General features: G+C 55.5%; 1 protein-coding gene across 17 annotated transcripts; it reads left to right on the top strand.

The window, feature by feature from the left end:
- Window positions 1–240: 240 nt before the first annotated feature.
- Window positions 241–13,524, top strand: SPACA6 (sperm acrosome associated 6). 17 transcript variants are annotated; one of them, XM_088800561.1, is made up of 10 exons: window positions 243–1,105; window positions 3,410–3,454; window positions 4,730–4,817; window positions 5,385–5,462; window positions 11,042–11,110; window positions 11,745–11,768; window positions 12,126–12,203; window positions 12,322–12,429; window positions 12,803–12,959; window positions 13,036–13,174. In XM_088800561.1, exons 1-9 carry the CDS (start codon window positions 476–478, stop codon window positions 12,955–12,957), a joined length of 1,275 nt encoding a protein of 424 aa, XP_088656687.1. In that variant the 5' UTR covers window positions 243–475; the 3' UTR covers window positions 12,958–12,959; window positions 13,036–13,174. The 17 variants fall into 17 exon arrangements, 10 of the variants coding, with proteins under 10 accessions (XP_088656691.1, XP_088656687.1, XP_088656690.1 ...); XM_088800564.1 differs by having other exon boundaries at window positions 244–1,105; window positions 12,787–12,959; XR_016022176.1 differs by lacking the exon at window positions 13,036–13,174 and having other exon boundaries at window positions 241–1,105; window positions 12,327–12,429; window positions 12,803–12,941.
- Window positions 13,525–14,485: the final 961 nt, after the last annotated feature.

The following is a 14,485-nucleotide window of genomic DNA, read 5'->3' as shown; positions in this document are numbered from 1 at the left end:
GCTCCTGAGCTCCAGTCCTCTAAGGCTCCAGTCAGCCTTGACTGCTGTGCTGTTCCCCCAGAATCGCCTCTGCTTTCCTGCCTTTGGGCCTCTGCTTAAGCAGTGTCCTCTGACTGGAACGCCCTTACTGCCGCCCCTCTCTGTCTCTCAGCCATTCAGATCTAACTTCTCCCGGTTCCTGGAGGTCAAGCTACAAGCACTGCCTCCTCTGGAGGTCCTTTGGGCTGTCTCCAGCTGAAAGAATTCCTCCAGCCTTGGGCTCCCACAGTCGCTGGCCTCGCCCTCGGTCATACCCCATCACCCGGGATTGGAACTGTCTGCGTCTGGGTCTGTCTCCTCCATCAGACTGTGAGCTCCGTCTGCAAGGGCAGATGTGGGTCTGATTCACCTTTGATTCCCCAGTGGGTGATGGGTGGGGAGACCCACGCGGAGGAAGGGGAAGGAGGCAGGGAGAGAGAGAGAGGAGCAGACCCTGATGGAGAGAGGGGGGGGTGTAAGGAGAGAAAGGGAGGGAGAAGAGAGGGGAGAGAGAGAGGGAGAGAGGGAGAGGGAGTGGGAGAGAGGGAGAGAGAGAAAAAACAGGGCAAGGAGACAGGCAGAGAGAAGGGAAGGGAGGAGAGGTGGAGGGACGAGAAGCGGAGACGGGAGAGACGGGCCCGGCCGAGGGAGGCGGAGGGAGGGAGCGGTGGGAGCGTCGCGGGCCCGCTGCCTCCCGGCCCCTTTTGTCCCTTCCCTCCTCCCTGCGTCACGCTCCCCGGCCGGCCTCCCGCCAGCGCCCTCCCCCGCCCGCTCCTCCTCCCGGGCTGGATGGAATTTTTTCCCCTGGACCGGGGCCAGCTGCGGGGCAGGGGGAAGCCAGGCCGCGCTGGGCAGGGCGGCGGGAGGGGCCGGGGCGGGGGCCCCCTGGGGAGGGGGCTGGGCCGCGGGGTCCCGGGCTGGGAGCCGGGCCGCGGCGCCGTGGGGCGTCGGGAGGAGGGAGGAGGATGGCGGAGACGCGGAGGCAAGGGAGAGGCCGTCGGGCGGCCGAGGCGGGCGGAGGATGGAGAGCAGCCGGCGGCCGTGGGGCCCGGGAGACCCTTCCCTCCGACGCGGGAGCCGCGGAGCCGTGAGTCTGCAGAAGGGGAGGAGGATGGGCCCGGGGCCCGGACTCCGCGGTCCCCGAGGGAGAAGGCAGCCGGGGCTCTGCATGGCTGGGTTCTTGGAAGAGGAGGAGGGGGTTGGGAGTCCAGGCTCCTGAATCCTTGGAGGTGAGGGCTGGGGGCCTGGATTCCGGGATCCAGAGGAGAGGGCGGGGAACACCTCCTGGATGCCATTGGAAGGAAAGATGGACTTGGGTAGCCAGGTTCAGAGCTGGAGGAGACTTGGGGCGAGATGCCCGCCCGCGCCCTCGGGGGAGGTGCAGGGACGGAGACTAGCTTTGGAGGTGCATCTGGCAGCGGAAGGGTTAACGTCTGGCTGGAGGGGAGGAGGAGGAGGGACAGAGAGAAGGGGCTGCGGGGCTTTGAGGGGTCAAGGGTGAGCCGTGCAAGTGGGAGGGGGCCGCGGAGGAGGGGGAGGTTGTCTGGGCTGCCAGACAGGCCAGGGTCAGCGGCGGGGGCAGGGGATGTCTGGCGGAGGAGAGGCCCAGCATCCATGCTCCCTTGGGGACCTGGGATTCCAGGCCCCAGCCCCCTCCTCCCTTAGACCTGGGAGTCCGCAACCCAGCCCCCTTCCTCAGAATTCCGGAATCCGAACCCCTGGCCCCTTTCACTCCAGGACCCTGGAGTCTGGCTTCCCAGGTCTTCTCTCAGACCTTGGGAGCCCACATTCCAGCCCCCACCCTCCATAAAACGCCAGAACTCAGGCCCCCAGCCCCTTCCTCCCCTGAACCCTGGAGTCCCCACCTCTTTAGCCCCAGCTGGAGTCCAGCCCTATGGGGGTTAAAGGGGCGGGGCCATCTGGTTGCCATGGTGCCAGACTGTTTGGGTCTGCTCTCTGACCCTTGGGGGCTGCCCAGGGTCTACAGAGAGGGGGAGGGGACACAGACCTGGGGGAAGGCTAGCCCCATCCCCTACCCCAAATAGGCCCAGGGAGTTGAGTCTCCACCATCTCCTTGTCTAGTGACCTTGAACAAGTCCTGACCCTTTTCTCTGGGCCTCAGTTTCCCCAAGGATAAATTTGTTGGGGGAGTAGGGAGATGCTCAGGTCCTGCAAACCTTTAAGATTCTCAGCTTCCCCTCTCCTCTCACCCCCCTCCTCAGGCCCCAGGCAGCCCCGGGGCATGCTGGGAACCCAGGCCTGGGCTCTGGGCCAGGTTGTTGGGGGGGGGGGGCGGGAGCAGCCTCCTCCCTTCCCCTTCCTCCCCACCTTGGCCTGACTCTCGCCCCTGCCTGAGGGTCTGGGAGGTTGGGAAGGAGGGAAGGGGGATGAAAGCTGGGACCGTAGACCCGTCTCTGGCCCCCCGCCTTCCCCCTTCCTCCTCCGCCCCCTTCCCGCTTCTCCTCCCCCTCAGCAGGTCGCTACCCCAGCCCTGGGCCCCTTCTCCAACCACCCCCACCCCACCCCCAGCTCCAGACCTGGCTCAGAGCTGCGAGGGGGAGGGAGAGAAGGAAGGAGAAAGAGAGAGAGAAAGGAGGGAGACGGCAAGAGAGAAGAGAAGGGGGAAGGGAAGTGAGGAGAGAGACCTAAGAGGGAGAGGAAAAGAGAGAGACACTGGGAGTGAAGGAGACAGAGATGGAGAGAAGGGGGAGGGGAGGAGGGAGACAAAAAACGGAGGAGAGTGAGACAGAGAAATTGAGGGAGAGAGAGAATGAGAGGGACAAAGACAGAGGGAGAGAGGAGAAAGGGAGGAAGAAAGAGGATAAAGGAAGGAATGAAGAGAAAGGCACTGTGAGAAAGGAGGAAACGCAGAGGGAGAAATACACGATGTAGGAGATAGGAACCAGGTGAGACAGAAGCTGAGATATACCTAGCGGCTGGAAAAAGGCGGCAGGAGAGAGCACCATAAAGATGGAGATGGAGGTGGGACAGTGAGAGCAAGACAGACAGAACTGGGCAGAGGGAGAGACCCCTAGGTGCACAGACTCTTAGCCCAGGGGTGGGAGGGTGGGTGCTGGGTCCCACCCACCTGAGAAGCCTGGCTCCCCCACCCCCCAACTTACAGCTGGCTTTTACCAAGTCCCTGCTCTTCTCTGGGGCTGAGCCTTCCCAGCTGCAAAACAGCGGTGCTGATAGCACCTGGATCTCTGGACTGTGAGACAGCAGAGGCCTGAGGCAGAGTAGGAGCTCAGGGATCAGAGCTGTCATCATTATAAATGATGAGAGGCCAAAAGGAGGGATGAGAGAGGGGGGAAAAAGACCCAGAGAGACTTTGAAGGTTTCGTATCTCCTGGCCTACCTCAGCCTGATCCTGGATTCCTGAATCTGACAGGTGAATAGGGAGCCGTCTTGCCCAAGGGGCCAAACTCCACAACAGGTGAGGTACCCTCTGACCCAGCATCCAGGAAGCCAGGCTGTGCCTTCCCCAGGGAGACAGACCTATCTGGACTCCCAGGGCCGAAGGAGGACAGGACTGGGGACCTGGACTCCTGGGTCTCAGGGAGGAGGGCCTGGGGGCCTGGACTCCTGGGTCCCCAGTGAGGATGGGGCTAAGGGCTGATTCCTGGGTTCCTTGGGGAGGAGGGGGCCGGGGGCCCGGATTCCTGGGTCCTGGCACCCACCCGTAGAACCGACCTTGCGGGGCCTTCGCCGCACACAAGCTCGTGTCTGTGGGTCCGTGTCGGGGGCTCACCATCGCAGCTGGGGCCTCCCCGGCCCTCCCCACCCTCCCTTACCCTCCTGGCCCCTGTGTGTCTGTCCATCCGTCTGTCTGTCCACCTGCCGCGCCCCCCGGGCTGAGGTAGGAGGTTGTATAGTTGAGGAGGACACCCAAGGAGATCACTATACGGCCTCCTAGCTTTCCCCAGGCTGCGCCCTGCACGGGACGCCCACCCGGCGGGGACCCCCAGCCCCTGCCCCGCCCTGCCTGGCTGCTGCAGGGACCCTGAGAGGAGGAGCTGGGCTGTCTCTCCTGTCCTTGTCCCTGCATTCCCTTCTCTCTTCCCTCAAAGACTTTCTCTCCCATCAAGAAATCTCCTGTCTCTCCATCTCCATTGTGTCTCTGGAGGTTTGTGTGTGTGTGTCTCTGCACGGTGGCCTCTCAGACTTTCTGCCTCTCTCTTGTGCTTTCTGATGTCCCTCTGTGTCACTCAGGCACTCACAGTGTCTCATAAGCGTCTCCATTCTCCATCTCAAACCCATCCCCTCACCCTACCCCAGGGCCTGTCAGGCCACCATGCGCCACACTGCCAGCCTCTGGGTCCCTGAGACCCTTTAACCTGTGAGCACGTCCAGGGTCACAGGTGAGGTTCTTGGGAGCCTGGCGTCTGGCCCAACCACAAGCCTGAAGATTGCTGGCCCTACCCATGACCCCTGACCCCTGACATCCTTCCTCTCTTAAAACCCCAAGCCTGACATTTGACCAACAACTGAAATCTGACCTTTGGCCTCATACCACAAGCCCCTCCCCAACCCATGGTGACCTCACAAAGGTCACCAGCTTCTCCCCAGCCCAAGACCTCCTGCTATGGCCCTGCTGGCTTCAGTGAGTGCTGTCCCATGCGCCTTAGTGGCCCTCATGGTCTTCAGGGTCCCCGCCTGGGCCTGTCTCCTTTGCTTCACATCCTACAATGAGCGCCTCCGTGTCTGCCAGACTTTCGCAGGACTGGAGGGCCCAGAGCTCGAGAAGTGCGAGGAAGCCTTCTTGGCTGCTTTTAAGGGCCTCCTGGACACCGAAATCAGTGAGGAAACCACACCACCATCCTCCAGGGCGCTGGGCGGGGCATGCAGAGGGTGGGGCCAGGGAGGCCTGGAGAGACCCTGGGGGAGAGAAACACACAGACAGACAGACAGAGACTCAAAGGGACAGAGACTCAGAGACGGGAGGGCCGCTGGGTGGAGGGGGGGGCAAACAGGGAAGGAGAGAGACTTGGGGGGCAGACTCAAGAGACACGGGAGGATAGAGGTTGGGGAACAAAGACTCAGAGAGGGGAGGATAGATACTAGAAGACGGGGGTGGGGGGGAGGAGAGACTCAGAGACGGGAGGATAGAGTTGGGGGGACAGATACTCAGAGAGGGAAAGATAGAGACAGGACAGACTCAGTGATGGGAGGATAGCGACTGGTGGGGACAGAGATTCAGAGAGGGGAAGATAAGAGACTGGAGGGACAGACTCAGAGAGGGGAGAATAGAGACTGGTAGGGATAGAGATTCAGAGAGATACAGACGATGTCTTAGAACATGTCCACACAAGGAACGTGGTGTTGGGGTGAGCTGCTTTCCCCCAACCCCTGCCCTCACCCCCCAGATTATGATGAGAGAAGTCACCTGCATGACGCCTTCACCCAGATGACCCACTCCCTCCAGGAGATGGCCACCGCCCAAGGTGAGTGGGGTGAGGATGGCAGCAGTGGAAGATGTAGGCTTGGAACCCCTAAGAGATAGTGTATGTGCAGAGAGGGCCTGGGAATGTGACTGATCTGGGAGGAGGTGGCGCCAGGTAGCCAGTTACTTGTCAGGGCGATGCTGGCAAGAGGTAAAGGGGCAGTGCAGAAATAACCTCGAGTCTGAAGCCCAGCTGGGATCAGGTAGCAGTATGTTCTGACCTCACTGTGTAGCTTACCTTCTTGGCTATGAGGTTTTGGACGTGTTGCTGCCTCCTGTGCCTCAACTTACCTACCTGTAAGGTCGGACAGTTTTGTTGCCTCCCAGGATGCCTTTGGAGCTCAGTGAGAGAGAGGGGCCCCCTGATGAGACAACCTCAGGGAGGAGATCTTCCTCTGGCATAAAACATGTTCTTTATGCCAGAGACTGGAACTATTGGGGGTAGGAGGCAGGGAAGGAAGCCTGAGCTCTGTTGTGCAGCATAAACTGGCCACTTCAAAGGTCTGGGGGCTTGGCGTATTTCTACATCTGCCATTACTTCTTTTGTTTTCTGTTCTTGCCCACCAAGCAAGATCTTCTGACAAAGATCCCCAAAGATGGGGAGGTTCCCATCCATCCAGGGGGTGTCTGGGGCTCCAGCATGGAGAAGACTTCAGCTGTGAATCCCCTATCCTCAGGGAGACTTGAAGAACTCAGAGCTGGCAATGGGCCATAGGACCCCAGGAAATGCCCTTTCTCATCACAGAGGCCATCTTGTCCCAGAGGTTTTGAAAAGAGGGGAACAAAACCTCTTAGGGCTGAGCTATATTTGGGACAGTCTGGAGCAGGGAGAGAATGGAGGCTGGGAGGCCTGGGTGGAGGCTGGGGTGAAGGAGACCTGAGCTGGGGTGGGGGCTGTGAAGGTGGAGATAAGGGAATGGGGCTGCAAGAGTCAAAGGCAGAGGGATAGGGCTTGGGTCTGATGAGCTATTCAGAGAGAGGGGAAGAGGAGGGCTAGAGGACAGTACCAGAGTCTGGCTCCATGCCCCAGGGTGAGGGGTGGGGCAGTGGGTCATCCCTGAAATGGGGGGCCTGGGAGAAAAAGCAGTTGGGGTAGATGGTGAGGGCCAGGATGCAGTGACTGTGAGGGGCCCAGAAGGCAGCTAGATACATGGGTCCAGGGTTCAGCTGAAAGGTAAGGAAGACTTGAGGCTCTATCCTGGAGGAGGAGGACTGTGATCAGGGGAAGAACAGGGTCAGCTCTGGGTGTAGAAAGATCCTCTCGGGCCGTGTGGAGGACGGACTGGAGGCCGGGAGAAGATGGTGCAATACATTCCAAAGATATTTATTGAATGTGCCAGGAACAACACCGGGGACACAGCTGCAACCAAACTACAAACCACCTGTCCTTGGGTTACTTATATGCAGAAGGGTTGGACAGACAATAAACATTATCAATGAAATAGTATGTCAGTTGGTGATCCATGTTACAGAAGAAAACAGAAGGGGAGGGAATGGGCCAGTAGGGTGATCATTTTAAACAGGTTGGTCGGGGGAGGCGCAAAAGAGAAGGTACAATTGAGCAAAGACCTGAATGAGGTGATAGTGAGAGCCATGCAGATAATCTGGGAAAAGAGTGATCCAGGCAGAGAGAGAAGAGCCAGTGCAAAGGCCCTGGGGCCAGTGGGGCTAGAGTGGAGTCATCGAGGGAGAGAGCAAAGGAGATGAAATCAGAGAGGCAGCAAGGGTCCACATCTGTAGGACCTTGTAGGCCAGTGGTTCTCCAGCCCCAGTGTATGTCAGGATCTCCTGGGAGCTTGCTAAAATGCATGGTCCTCGGCCCCACCCTCCATATCTGACCAGTAGGTCTGAGGTAGGGCCTGGATATTGACATTTCTAACAAGTTCCTAGGTGATGCTGATGCTGCTCCTGGAACACACTTTGAGAACTGCTATTATAGGCCCTTGGACCAACTTTGGCCTTTGTTCTTGAGATGGCGGAGCCATTGGAGGATTTTAAGGAGAGATAGACAGGATGTGGCCAAGGGCAGAAGCAGGGAGACTGGTGGTGACCGGGCCAGTCACAGTGGTCCAGGTGGGCCAAGATGAGGTCTGAACTGAGGGGGGTAGGTCATGAGGAGGGAGGAGATGGAAGGTCAGGGACTTGAGTATATGCCAAACCTGCCCAGTACATGGGAAATGCTGACAGAACGATTTATGTTACTTAACCTCCTAAAGGATATCCTCATACCAGCCCTGTGAAGTGGGGTTTATAGCCCCATTTTCTAGATGAGAAAGTTGGGGCTCAGCTATACAGGGAGGACAGATCCAGGAGACATCTGGACCAGATGTATGTGGGGTGAGGGCAATAGGAAGAAGCAAGGTTGACTCCCAGGTCTCCTAGACTGAGGACCCAAGAGAGACATGCTGACTCAGAGTGGCTCTCGATGGTGGCAGGTGATACCATTTGTATATATGTGTATAAGCCAAGGAGTGGAGAGTGTGGTATAGAAAGGAGGACAGTATACCACAGGCAATGGTTACATGTGGGGCTCTGGAGCTGGACCACCTGGGTTCAGATCTAGCTGATTGATGTTGGGCCACGTTCCTAAACTCTCCATGCCTCAGTTTCCCCATCTCAAACTTGGGGATGGTAATACTAGTGGTTGATCCTTCTGTAACACTCCCTGTGTGCCAGGCATCACACTAAGCACTTACAGGTGTTATCTCATGCAATCACCCAATGGTACCTGGCACACAATTTGGGACAGAGGTGGGGATGCTTTTTTGTTGTATGGTGGCTTTAAATCCCCCTCCCCCTGCTGATATTGTCCCCATTTTATAAACAAGAAAACAGGATTAGGAAGGTTAAGTCACTTGGCCAAAGTCACATAGGGAGGAGGACTTATGATTGCCATTTCAGATGAGACAGGTGTGCTCATAGATGGAAGAGCCAGGACTCAGACCCAGATAATCAAAAACAGATGATGCTACTGGGATAGGCACCTCTTTTGGGGAGACTTCCCAACATTGACCCACACCCCCTTGTTGTCCACTTGATATAACCCCAGCCCCTTAGCCTCTTCTGACATTTCACTACATCCTTACTTGACTCCCACAGTTTACTAGATATAACACCCTGCCCCCATGGCTCACTTGGTATATCCCACATTCACCCTCCCCGTGAATCACTTGGTTTGGCCCACAGATATTTCTTGGATGACTCCAACATCCTGGCCTCTCTTTTGAGCACCCCAGTCTGACCACATCCTCCTGTTCATCCTGCCATCTCCAGAACACACGCCTGCTCTGGAGCCAAGAAGAGACCTCTGAGTCCTTGACTCCTCACTTTGAACCCACGTCCTGGCTTCAGTGCCCCCTCTCTCCAGTTTATACCTAATGATCATCACTACAGCCATTCTCGCCAATATCCTCAATTCCCTCCCTTTTTGTATGATATGAAATCTCAGAGGAACTAGCAATGGCTCGAGAAAGCTAGCACTTTATTTCTCCCATATGAAATAAGGCTTGAGATAAGCACTTAAGGCTAATATGGCGGCTCCATTTTCATGGGGACCCAAGCTCCTCCTATCTTTCTGCTCTGCCATGCTTGGGATGCCTTTGTTCTCATGGTCCTATGTGACTGCTAGAGCTCCAGCCATCAAATTCTAGCAGGGAATAAGGAGAAGGGATCAGTAAGATGGCACCAGTTCTCTTTAAGGTTACTTCCTGTGACTCCCACATACTTCCACCTACATCTCAATAGCCAGAACCTGGTCACATGACCACTACTGGGTCACATGATCAGAGCTAGTCACAAGGCTGGGAAATGTAGTCGTTTAGCTGGGGAGTGCTTTCCCAGTTGAGATACAGTGTTCTAAGAGAAATAGATATTTGGAAGCAATTGGCAATCCCTGTGTATTAGTTTGCTGGGGCTGCTGTAACTACCACAGACTGGGTGACTTACAGAACAGAAATTCATTTTATCACAATTTTGGAGGCTGGAAGTCCACAATCAAGGTGTCAGTGTCAGCAGAGTTGGTTTCTTCTGAGGCCTCTATCCTTGGTTGTAGATGACCATCTTCTCTCTTCCTGTGTCTTCACATGGTCGTGTGTGTGTGTGTGTGTGTGTGAGAGAGAGAGAGAGAGAGAGAGAGAGAGAGAGAGAGAGAGAGAAAGAGAGAGACTCCAAATTTCCTCCTCTTATAAGGAAATCAGTCATATTGGATTAAGGCTTCCCTAATGACCTCATTTTAACTTCATTAGCTCTTTAAGACTATCTCCAAGTACAGTCACATTTTGAGGTACTGGGGGTTAGGACTTCAACATGAATTTGGGAGAGATGTAATTCAGCCTGTAACACCCTGACACATTTCTGATTTCCAGAACAACCTCGGCCATTAAATCCAGCCATCCATTTTGGAAAAGTCACAAAACCTTATAGTTTGGAGGCTATTGCAGTGGTTAAAACTCAAACACTTGTAAGGACAGAGAACATGAAAGAGTGAAAGAGTAGAAATGAATCAAGGCAGGGACTGTGGAGAGGTGGCGGGTGTGTGCCCTGTCTGAAAGGAGTGGCTACTACTAAGCTCCAGCTAATTGCAGCCTCATGGAAATTCTGTGTCTGTTACAGCTCTTCCAGATTTTTAAAAACAGATGCCAAACACTTTATGTGACTTCCTCAAATTTTATGTGATGGCAACTGGTTCATTTTTTTATTTTAACACTTTCTTGGCTGAATATAACACATCTAAGGGATGGATTTGGGCCACAGGCCACCAGTGTGAGGGGGTCTCCACCCCACTTGGACACTGGAATTCTGCACATACTGAGCACTTTCTAAGACTCAGGGTCCTATCCTGAGCTCTGGGAACACAGCACTAAAGAAGGATATGTTTACATACTTGAGAGACAGACTTCAATGATCACCGTGTATATAAAAATACATAATTGTGAACTGGTGAGAGCTATGAATGTAACAAGTGGGGAACTATGAGACAAAAATAGGGAACTCAGATTTGTGGTCAGGGAAAACCTTGTAAGTGGATGACACGAAGTATGTGAATCCTGTGAACTCTCAAACCCCTTTGTAATGCTCTTATGAGATCCATCACTGACTACGTATGCACTGCCTATGTATGGCATGACATGAAGGATGAGTAGGAGTGGGGGGAAGATGTACTAGAAACAGAAGCCAAGCACGAGATGCTGGAGAATATGCTTCTTTTCCTATAAGGGGAAGTGAAAGGTGTGCAGTCGGAGTGGAATAGAAAGTAAGAGGAAACTAGACTGGATCATGTAGGGCTTAAGAAGCCTTGGTGAAGAATTTGATCTTTATCCTCCCCTTTCCCTTCAACAAGATAAATGCAGATGATACAGAGGAGGGCTTCCGTGGTCAAGAGGCAGAAGGAAGACTTGGGAATTTGTCAGACTTCCTGGGACACAGGGTGGGAGGAGGTAAGAAGAGAGAATCGTGTATATACCAGAAACACGGGTAGAGAAGGGCTGGGGACGGGGCACAGACACCATGATGGTGACTCCAGTCGAGCTCGCCGGGCCAAGAGGCAAGAGTCTTTACTGAAGGCCTCCCTCCACCCTCTAGGGTCATTTGAGGTTGCCTTCCCTGACGCAGCTGAGAAAATGCGGAACGTCATTATACAGCTTAAAGAAGGTAAAATAGACTCCATCTCATTCCCACAGCCATAGTCACAATTAGAAAACCCCAGTCCTGAGACTGTCGTCCGTTCCCTTTAGTCGGATCCCCTGGCGGATCTCAGCCACTTCCGGGGTGGGGGGAGTGGCATTCGGGATACAAGATCTGAAGACCACTTGGGATCTGGCCCCGCCCCCTCTCTAAGGTTTCCTCCCCAGCTAGGAACCGTTCTTGGGATGGACCTCTCTCAGATTAGCCCGGACTTCCTGGGTCTCTGGGTCTAGCCCTGAACACTCACTGAAAGAAGGCTACTTCTAGTCTGACCATAACCCTTCTCTGAGTCCGTAAGGATCGCCCAGGATCTAGCCTCGCCCCCTGGGTGGACTACATCAGGGCTGTCCCCGCCTCCTTAGTGCAAGCCGCAGGCCTGCTTCCCTCAGCCAGCAGCAAGCCCATGCCTGACCTCTTACGTAGTGGAATGCTGCAGGCCTGGCTTGATCCCGAGGTGGCCCCGCCCCCAAGGTGGCTTGCGGCAGGCCTGGCTCCGCCCTCTCCGAGAAATGCATCCGACCCTGTTAACATCCTCTATGGGAGCTTCAGGTGGGCACCTCCCGCGACTTCCAGGGTAATAACGTGTCTTCTCTCTCTGCAGTTAAGGCCTGCATCCCTCCCTGCGGTGAGCATTTCATTCAAAGCTCAGAATTGCGGGAGTAAGGGAGGTGGTCGCGACGAAACCTGGGACTTGGAATGGGAGAGCTGGGGTAGGCTGCAGACTTGAAGGAGGCCCGTAAGAGCCCTGGAGAAAAGTTAACCAGGTCTTACTCACAAACCTCATAAAAGGTGGGTCCGAAAGGGAAAGCTAACCAATGGGAATACTAAAGGCCAGACAGAGAGGTGAAAGCCAATCAGCGCAGGGAAGGCGGAGAAGCCAGGTTCTGGCCGATGAAACCAGGGAAACTTAGACCTTAAATTGCCTAAGAGACCCGAGCTGGGGAAGGCAGGTGGAGTCTAGACCCAGTGTTCCCGCCCATAGGACTCCAGGAGGTCGCTCGGCGTTTCCGGTGCCGCGGCTGCTACTCCACGGTCTGCGACCTCCCGCTGGACTGCCCAGGTGAGGGGCGGGGCCTGGAAGGGCAGGAACCAGAGAAACTGGAGAGAAGGGAGCCGAGCGGGGGGGAAGAGAGGTGGTCTGGGGCGGGGCCGAAGTGGTGACGCGGCCCGGTCTCCAGTTCAGGACTTGACAGTGACTCGGGGTGATCAGGCTATGTTCTCGTGCACGGTGAACTTCCAGCTGCCTAAGGAGGAGATCACTTATTCCTGGAAGTTCGCAGGAGGAGGTGTGAGTTGGAGCGGGGCCAGCGCGTTGGGTTTAGGAGGCGAGTTATGCTTCATAGAGGATGGAGTCAGGACGCTCGGGGGAACTCGGTCTAGATTCGGGCTTCGTGCAAGGGGAGGGGTCAAGACTCACAGTGCGGGACCCGGGCGTAAGGGTTTAGAGCAGGAGAGCAACTACAGGTATTAGGCCCAAGGGGCGAGTCAAAATTTAGGTGGCGGGGTTATGTGTAAAGGGCTGCCGAATCACGACTGGGGGTGGGGCTCAAGAAGGCGTGGTCTAATTTGGGGGCGGAGCTTGTGTGTGGAGGAAGGAGAGTCTGACCTGGGCTCGGGGTGGCTCGCTCCTCCCGCCGCTTCAGCCCGAGCGTCCCGCAGCTCCGGACTCAGGACCTGTCCTACTTCCGAGAGATGCCGCGGGCCCAAGGGTACCTGGCGCGGATCCGGCCCGTGCAGCCGACTCACGGCGGGACCTTCTCCTGCGTGATCACGCACGACCAGCGCCCCCTGGCGCGACTCTACTTCTTTCTTAACGGTCTGGGGGTGCTGCGCAGGGGACTGGGCTGCGCGGGGGCGGTGTTCGCGTCCCGCTGACGTGCGCGCCCCCGTAGTGACCGGTCCGCCGCCGCGCGGGGAGACTGAGCTGCAGATCTCCTTTCGGGAAGTGCTGCACTGGGCGCCGCGGGAGGCGGAGATGATCGAACCTTGGAGGCCGAGCCTGGGTGAGCTGCTGGCCAGGCCTGAGGCTCTGACGCCGAGCAACCAGTGCCTGCTCGCGGCGATTGCGGCCTTAGTATCAGCCAGTGTGACTTTGCTGGCGTGGTGAGTACCCAGAACCCCGGAGTCCCACCATCTAACTCTCCTTCCTCAGACTCGGGTGCCGAACCCCCTCCTCCCTCAGACCCCGGAATCCATCTTTTGGGGCCCAGACTTCCACGATTCGGATATCTACTCCCTAATTCTCCCCCCATACACAACCACCTCCTTGTTTCCCCAGGATGTTCTTTCGATGGTACTACAGTGGCAACTAACAAAGGTATCTTTCTCTCCTTTATCCTATTTCCATCCCTAAAATAAAGAATATATTTCAGCTCTACAAATTCTTTCGTCTTTGAAGACAGTTACTACTAATTTAGGTAGGAGGAGGGGCAGCATACCCCAAATATGCCTAGGGGACTGCGCCTCCATAATGACGGTAATATAATGGCTGTCACAGTGCAGGCCCTGTGTAGAAGGCTTTAGGTGCAAGCCCAAACCCCTTCCCAGATTTCTGGCAGCCTCCTTGACATTTTCAAACGCAGAAGCCACCTTCAAATAGAGTCCTTGATGTTGCCCTGAAAGCTGGTTTCTCCCCAAGGCTTTCCTGACATCATAAAGGGCACCACCATCCACCCGGCTGCTCAACCAGAAATCTAAGGGTGGTGTTTACTCCTCTACTTCCGGTCTCTTTCCAAGTCTCAAACTTTTCAACTCCCAAATATCTCATAAAGTTGCCCTCTGTGGTCCCACTCACCACCGTCTTTTGCCTGCATCACTGCTGCACAGTCCCCACTGGCCTCCCTGCTTCTGCTCAGCCTGCCTCACTGCAGTCCATTCTCCACATAGCAGCCAGAGTAATATTTTAAAGTGTGTCAGATTTGCTCACTTCTCTGCTCAAAACCCTTCAGTGGCTCCCCATTGCCACTGGAACAAATCTAATTTGTTGTCAACGCCTCAAAGCCCCCCAGGTTCTGGCCCTTGCTGGCCTGGCTAGCCTTATCCCCTACCACTCACTCTTCCACCTGGATCTTTCTGCCCTGCAGTTTGTATGGCCTTTGCTCATTCCCTGTATTCATCATGATTCTTCACACCCTCTCCAGGACCTGGATACATGCTGTTTCTTGCCTAGAATAATGTTTTCTCTCTTCTTTGTCCAGTTAACTCAGTTATGATTTCCCCTGAACAGCCTGTGCGTGTATTAACCCATTTAATCCCCATGACAATTCTGTATGACCAGTACTGTTTTTATTTGCATGACTCCACCTCTCTCTTGTCCCCCTCTTTACTCTCTCATCCCACTGG

The sequence above is a fragment of the Rhinolophus sinicus genome, chromosome 8 (genome assembly GCF_057876585.1).
Source record: "Rhinolophus sinicus isolate RSI-liver-muscle chromosome 8, RSI-T2T, whole genome shotgun sequence".
In the NCBI taxonomy this organism is placed as follows: Eukaryota; Metazoa; Chordata; class Mammalia; order Chiroptera; family Rhinolophidae; genus Rhinolophus; species Rhinolophus sinicus.
The sequence above is the reverse complement of the archived record's forward strand: the minus strand, read 5'-3'. Positions and strand labels throughout refer to the sequence as shown.

Excerpts from the sequence above, each read along its gene's own strand:
- SPACA6 (XM_088800559.1), top strand. The coding sequence starts at position 476 with ATGGAGAGAGGGGGGGGTGTAAGGAGAGAAAGGGAGGGAGAAGAGAGG. Across the intron at positions 4,818-5,384 it reads CCTCCTGGACACCGAAATCA|ATTATGATGAGAGAAGTCAC; the intron begins GTGAGGAAACCA and ends CTCACCCCCCAG. Across the intron at positions 11,769-12,125 it reads GGCCTGCATCCCTCCCTGCG|GACTCCAGGAGGTCGCTCGG; the intron begins GTGAGCATTTCA and ends TCCCGCCCATAG.